Source organism: Aegilops tauschii, chromosome 3 (genome assembly GCF_002575655.3).
Source record: "Aegilops tauschii subsp. strangulata cultivar AL8/78 chromosome 3, Aet v6.0, whole genome shotgun sequence".
In the NCBI taxonomy this organism is placed as follows: domain Eukaryota; kingdom Viridiplantae; phylum Streptophyta; class Magnoliopsida; order Poales; family Poaceae; genus Aegilops; species Aegilops tauschii.
The window spans coordinates 413,258,439-413,265,987 of record NC_053037.3 but is presented as its reverse complement, the minus strand read 5'-3'; the positions used below and the strand labels follow the sequence as shown (position 1 = coordinate 413,265,987).

Sequence of the window (7,549 nt, the reverse complement as noted above, 5' to 3'; positions counted from 1 at the left end):
CAAAAAATCCCTATGCATAGGAAGTGGGTTAGACTTAAATGTGCTAGTTGTATTCTTCATGATGCTCTCTTTATGTTTCAATTCTTATGTCTTATGTGAGCATCATGGAAATCATCATGCCTAGCTAGGGGCGTTAAACGATAGCGCTTGTTGGGAGGCAACCCAATTTTATTTCAGTTTCTTGCTTTTTGGTTCTGTTTAGGAATAAATAATATATTTAGCCTCTGATTAGATGTGGTTTTATGTTTTAATTAGTGTTTGTGCCAAGTAGAACCTTTGGGAAGACTTGGGTGAAGTCTTTATGATCTTGCTGTAAAAAACAGAAACTTTAGTGCTCACGAGATTAGCTAAAACGTTTTACTGGAGAGTGCTATTTAGTTGATTCTTTTTGCAGATAATTACTAGAAAAATTCCTCAGGTCCACCAATTTATTTCAGAATTTTTGGAGTTCCAGAAGTATACGTTTGATACAGATTACTACAGACTGTTCTGTTTTTGACAGATTCTGTTTTCTATGTGTTGTTTGCTTATTTTGATGAATCTATGAGTAGTATCGGAGGGTATGCACCATAGATAAGTTGGAATACAGTAGATATTACACCAATATGAATTTATAATGAGTTCACAATAGTACCTAAGTGGTTGTTTTATTTTCTTATACTAACGGAGCTTACGAGTTTTCTGTTGAGTTTTGTGTTGTAAAGTTTTCAAGTTTTGGGTAAAGATTCGATGGACTATGGAATAAGGAGTGGCAAGAGCCTAATATTGGGGATGCCCAAGGCACCCCAAGGTAATATTCAAGGATAACCAAGAGCCTAAGATTGGGGATGCCCCGGAAGGCATCCCCTCTTTCGTCTTCGTTCATCGGTAACTTTACTTGGAGCTATATTTTTATTCACCACATGATATGTGTTTTGCTTGGAGTGTCATTTTATTTTGTTTTGCTTGCTGTTTGAATAAAATATCAAGATCTGAAATTCTTTAATGAGAGAGAGTCATCACATAGCTACATAATTATTTAACTACTCATTAATCTTCACTTATATCTTTTTGGAGTAGCTTGTCATTTACTCGTGTGCTTCACTCATATCCTATGAGTAAATGGTTGAATGATTTGAATGTCATAAATCTGAAATTATATATGTTTCATATGCTTATCCCATGGGGAGTAATGACTTCACATATAAGAAGTAGAGGTGGTAAATTTATTGAAGGTTAGCAAACATTGTATTGGTCACTTGAACAATTCATGAAAGAATATTGAAGGAAGAGAGATTTCACATATAAATATACTATCTTGGACATCTTTTGTAATTGTGAGCACTCATTAAAATATGACATGTTAAAAGGTTGATGTTGGACAAGGAAGACAACGTAATGGGTTATGTTTTCTTATATCCGAAATAAAGTATATTGTCATGGATTGCCCAACACGTTGAGCTTGCCTTTCCCCCTCATGCTAGCCAATTTTTTTGCACCAAGTAGAGATACTACTTGTGCTTCCAAACATCCCTTAAAACAGTATTGCCATGAGAGTCCACCATACCTACCTATGGATTGAGTAAGATCCTTCAAGTAAGTTGTCATCGGTGCATGCAATAAAAATTGCTCTCTAAATATGTATGATCTTTTAGTGTGGAGAAAATAAGCGTTATACGATCTTGTGATATGGAAGCAATAAAAGAGACAGACTGCATAATAAAGGTCGCTATCACAAGTGGCAATATAAAGTGACGTTCCCTCGCATTAAGATTTTGTGCATCCAACTATAAAAGCTCATGGCAACCTCTGCATCCCTCTGTGAAGGGCCTATCTTTTATTCTTGTGCAAGAGTCATGGTGATCTTCACCTTTCCTTTTTACATTTTATCCTTTGGCAAGCACATTGTGTTGGAAAGATTCTGATATATATATCCAATTGGATGTAAGGCATCATGAGCTATTATTGTTGACATTACCCTTGAGGTAAAAGGTTGGGAGGCGAATCTATAAGCCCCTATCGTTCTCTGTGTCTGATTAAAACTTTGAACCCATAAATATCGCGTTAGTGTTAGCAATTGTGAAAGACTAAATGATAGTTGAGTATGTGAAGTTTGCTGAATCAAAGCTCTGACATAGACTCTTCCTGAAAATAAGATGAATTGTAATTGTTTTTTTTTGAATATTTACTGTGAGGCAAAGCCCCACAACCCTTTATTAGATAAAGCACCACTGTACAAGTAAAATACAAACTATACAAGGAAGGAAAACAAAAGGGAAAAGAGTCTACCTATTTGCTAACTAACTGTACTTGCTTTACAACAAAGTAGCAATCCAAGCCAAAAGCTTTGGCTTGTTACAGTCCTTCACCCTGTGAGCAAGCAAAGAAATATCATGGATGAATTTACACTTCCAAGCACTGAAAGTAGCTCTCTCAGCTCTGAAGATTCTGCCATTTCGCAAAATCCAAATATTCCATGCTGCTGTTAGCATAACCTCAATGAAGAAAGGGTGTGTGAAGCTGGACCTGGCGTGCAGGATACATTGCAGAATATCTGAGCCTCCAGACCAATCAATACCCAAATAGTTCCAGACTCTACAGCTGAAGGTGCAGTTAAAAAATAGATGTATTCTATCCTCATACGCCAGCTCACTGCAGATGAGGCAAAGATTGTCATCCTGGTTTGAGCGCCAGTGTCTCCTAACCAGCATATCCTTGGTGTTAAGTCTGTCAAAGAATAAAAGCCAGCCGAACACCTTGATCTTCATGGTGCACTTACTCTGCCAAAGCCATTTGCAAGGTTGTATTGTAGGTAAGTGTGAGTGCATGATCATGTAAAAACTTTTCGCAGTGTACCCTCCTGATTGACCAGGCCATATCCAAACATCAGGTAAGGTGGGGTCTCTATCTAACTGCATGATCCAACTTTCCAGTATGTGCAACTCAGCAGTAGCCTCCTGAGAAAGGGGCAAATAAAACATAGAGAAAAGATCCTGGGATTGAAGAAATTCCCGCACAGATATCCTGTCATTATTGACAAAAGAAAACAACCTTGGCAATCTCCAACAGAGGGGTCTAGCAGAGCCCCCCAATGTGCCAAGAATTAATCCAGAACAGAGCAGAATCACCCATGTTGATCTGTACTGAGGTAATAGCAGTGTAAGCCTCATGCAGCTTCAGAACATCTCTCCACCAGAAAGATCCAGCATTAGCTGTTGCCTGTGGAACCCCATGATCATAGTAGCTATTCCATATCAGGGTCACCCAAGGAACATCAACCTTGTTATAGAATTTGTGAAGATGCTTGAGAAGCAGTCCTTTGTTCTGGATGTTCAGATTAATAATACCCAAACCACCCTTATCTCTTGGCCTGCAAACTAGCTCCCAAGCAGCCAGAGACTGTTTTGGAACATCACTATTACCCCTCCAAAGGCATTGCCTGAAGATTCTGTCTAGTTGCTTAATGATCCCGGCTGGGATATTGAGGCTACACAGAAAGTATATTGGCAGAGAGGTCAGGACAGAGGTGAGAAGCTGCAAACGAGAGCCTTGATTCAGCATAGAAGAGCTTGCAGTTAACCTCCTTTCAAGACTGTCAACTAAGGGCATGAGGTCAATGATCCTTGGCCTTGTAGTTCCCAAAGGCAATCCAAGATAAGTAAATGGAAGCTGGCCAATTTTACAACCAAGAATAGCAGCAAGTCTGTCAGCCTCCTCATTAGGCATATTCAGTGGGATCATTGAGGATTTAGCAAAGTTGACCTTTAAACCAGTGGATTGTTGAAATGTAAGCAGCATATTCTCGAGGGCAACAAGCTCATCATCCTTAGCTGCAAGAAATAGGATCGTGTCATCCGCATATTGAATGATGGGAAAATCCCTGTCATGGGTCTGAAGAGGCAAAGAGAGTGTGCCAGACACCATCATTTGATTGACCACAGATTGCAACAGATCTGCTGCGATGACGAAGAGCAGAGGTGAGAGTGGATCACCCTGCCTGACGCCACACTTACACAAGAATTGCTTTCCAGGAATGCCATTTAACAGTACAGACGAAGAACCTGTAGACAATAGCTGTTTAATCCAAAGAATCCATTGGGCATCAAACCCTTTATGCTGCAGCATCTGAAGAATAACCTCATGCTCAACAGTGTCAAAGGCCTTAGCAAAGTCCAACTTAAGGATTATAATTGGACGCTTGGATTGTTTACATTGATGAATATACTCAAAACTCCAGGCCAGACAATCCTGAATCGACCTATCCTTAAGGAACCCATACTGATTTTTGTGGATGCACTTAAGGATCACCCTCTACAATCTGTTGGCCAACAATTTTGGTAGGAATTTAAGACAAGTGTTGGTGAGGGAGATTGGCCGGAAATCATCGGGCCCTTCTGGTGAAATGATCTTGGGTATGAGCGTAATGAGGGAGGAATTGATATTTTCCAACGAAAGCTTCCCCTCATAAAAATCCCGAATCATCCTCAAGAAGTCCTCCTCAATTATAGGCCAACAACGCTTGACGAACATCCCATTAAAGCCATCTGGACCAGGTGCCCGATCCACCGGCAAATCCTTCAAAACTTTGTTAATTTCCTCATTAGAAAATGGCAAGGATAGCTCCTCCAGTCCCGGGATGGGTTGGATTAAATGATTCAAATCAAAGCCCATAGTGATCCCTTGGGCCTGGCCCATCCTAGATTTGAACGAGGCCCAAAGGATTCCCGCCATCTGAGCGTGATCAATCACTGGATCAAGCATGGAACTGGTTTTCAGACTGGAGATGGAGTTTCTCCTCATACGCTGAGAGGCCATGGCATGAAAAAAATTTGAATTCTCCTCGCCAACCTTGATGTACCTAATAGTGCACCTCAGTTTCCAATATATATAGTGAAGTTTTAACAGATGTTCATAGTGAAACTTCACAAGTTTCCGGAAGTTGAATTCCGGCCGTGTTAAAGGTCGTACTTCCTCCAACTGACCAAAGTGCAGAATCACCTTTGAACAATCAACAGTAAGCTTTTTGATGTACGATAGCTTTTTGCTCCAAATTTTCAAATCATACCGCAGTCGCTTAAATTTCCTTGTGATAACCGCGGAAGCAGAAAGATCAGAGAAGACGGGTGCATTCCAGGACTTGGAGACACAATCCATGAACCCCGGCATATCCAACCAGAAATTTTCAAACCAAAAAAATCTTGGCCGCAGGAATGGTAGTGTCAATGGACACCACACAAGGCACGTGATCGGAGGTAGTTCTGGCGAGTGGAGTAACCACAGTGTTTGGGTAGTGTGAAATCCAATCAGCAGTAGTAAAGAACCAATCAAGTTGCTCAAGCAGGGGGTTTTGCTGCATATTAGACTAGGTAAAGCTACGGCCCTTCAAGGGCAACTCCAAAAGTCCAAGGTGACCAATTATTTCGTTGAATAGGAAGATATCGTTGGTATCACCACCCGGGAGGTTTCGGTTCTCCAAAGACCTGATGAAATTAAAGTCCCCCAACAAGAGCCAATTTTCATCTTGAGGGATTTGTAGGTGATAAAGCCAACTAACGAAATCGTCCCTAGGCTGACCCTCACATGGCCCATAGACAGAGGTTAGGGTCCATTTTTCAGAATTCTGCAACGATTGGAAGGAGACGACAACACCAAACCTCTGAATATCCACAAGCTGGCCATGAAAGATCGAGGAATTCCAAATGACGAGAATCCCGCCAGGGGCTCCAACAGAAGGTGAGAACACGAATTGATCAAACCGCCTAGGGCAGAAGGATCTAATCGTACGAATATCAAAGCTCTCACATTTAGTTTCTTGCAGACAAAGAACAGAACATCTGCCCTCCTCAATCTTGGCACGTAGATCACGCTGCCGAGCCTCAGAATTGAGCCCACACACATTCCAACAGAGCACATTCCAGTTTCGAAAATAGCAATTATCTAAAAAAAAACAGCGCTGGGGTATAGTTGCAGATCCAGCTGCTTAACAGCATGGACATAAACGGAACATAAGTGGCAGTAACAGTAACCAAGTATTGCAGACAGTCACTGAAAACAAAAAAAGGGCACAAAAGCAAAAGCGCCCAACTCTCCATGAAGCTTCGTGGGCCGTCAAGCATCATGTGAACCATTGCCTTCTGCAGTAGGACGGGGAGAAGCCATAAGCTTCTCAACCGATAACTCAGACGGATCAATGCCCAAAGCCACTCCAATGGCCTGCAGCGTCGGAATAGGCGTCGGAGGTGGGAGAGGGAGCATGTTGAGCTCATAATCAAGATGAAGCTTCTTGGCCTTCGGGCAACGCTGGGGGGCAGACCTCGGAGGGATGGCAGAGACTGGCTTCATGCCCGTCCTCTTGGCAGAACTGCGCGTCATCCTTCTAGTGGAGAAGTCCAGAACTGGCTCCACAAGCGTGATAGAGCGCCTGGAGCGTGCAGACTGACGTGGTCGCTTGCCCAGCGGAGATGGAGTAACCGAAGAAAACTGAAAATCCTCTTGAGAGACTGGGGAGGGAGAAGGTGGAGCCTGGTAATTGGAGCACGAGAGATCATCAGGTGCCAACTCCTCAATGACCACCGAAGAGCTGGGTCCAGGAACGGAGACACCTTGCTTGGCAGAAAGGAGCTGATACTTCTCTTGCAGATCGGCAGACCCAAATTTGACTTGTAGCAACGTCGCAGAAAAACTAGGCGGACAAGCTGGTATATCCCTGATGAAGAATTCAGGCAACAAAGACTTGAATGATCTCTCCCAGATCATGGCCGGCGGCAGAACTGGCCCATAAAAAACCCGAACCATACCAAGATGAATCGGCTCCAGCTGCACTATTGGTTGGGCTTGTAGAGGCTGCTGGACCTCAGCCATATCCTCATCATCAGAAGAATCTGCAGATGGGTTCAAAATCATAGAGTCCTGGTCCTGGACAGGTTGAACCTCCTCATGCTGCTGCTGATGATCAGGCTGAATCTGCTCCTCCCACGGGCCCCATCCTGCTGCCTGCTGCACATTATTAGCCCATCCCGCCACCTCATTCTGTCCTTGATGAGGGCCCGGAGGAACGGCATTCCATCCCAGAGCAGGGTATGGAGGCATTGCCCAAAACGGTTGTGGCACCTGAACTCCAGGCAACGGGTGGGGATTCCCATTGAGAGGCATTGGATCCTCATCCGCTGGGATCATGGCACCAGCAAATTCCCCTGATAAGATATAGCAACCAGCAGACCAAGACACCATGACATCGCCCCAATTGGCAAATTCCCGAAAGGTGACCGAGCGAGGAACTAGCGCATTGTCAGGGAACGAGGCATGGACCAAAGCTCTAACTTGACGCCTGTCAGTGCTATTCCAGTAGTGGAACTATCCGAAAGAGCCAACCATATCAGCAATGCACTGGGTGTTTTTGTACTCTAAAGGGATGCTGATGAACATCAACCACCCCGTCCGCTGGCCATGAATAGCACGAAAACCTTCACCCTGATTATGCGGGATAAAACGGACAAAAAACTCGTTGCCATCATCATCGACCCCTAAGGGAAACAGCGGATGCAGAGTAAAAGAGCCCCGGACAACTGGA

At 43.4% G+C, this 7,549-nt stretch overlaps 1 protein-coding gene across 1 annotated transcript; it reads right to left on the bottom strand.

The window, feature by feature from the left end:
* Positions 1-2,294: 2,294 nt before the first annotated feature.
* Positions 2,295-2,747, bottom strand: LOC141042991 (uncharacterized). Its single transcript, XM_073511906.1, has one exon. It carries the CDS (start codon positions 2,745-2,747, stop codon positions 2,295-2,297), a length of 453 nt encoding a protein of 150 aa, XP_073368007.1.
* Between the last annotated feature and the right edge of the window lie 4,802 nt (positions 2,748-7,549).

What these genes read in the sequence shown, in the direction of transcription:
- LOC141042991 (XM_073511906.1), bottom strand. Translation starts at nt 2,747, where the DNA reads ATGAAGATCAAGGTGTTCGGCTGGCTTTTATTCTTTGACAGACTTAAC.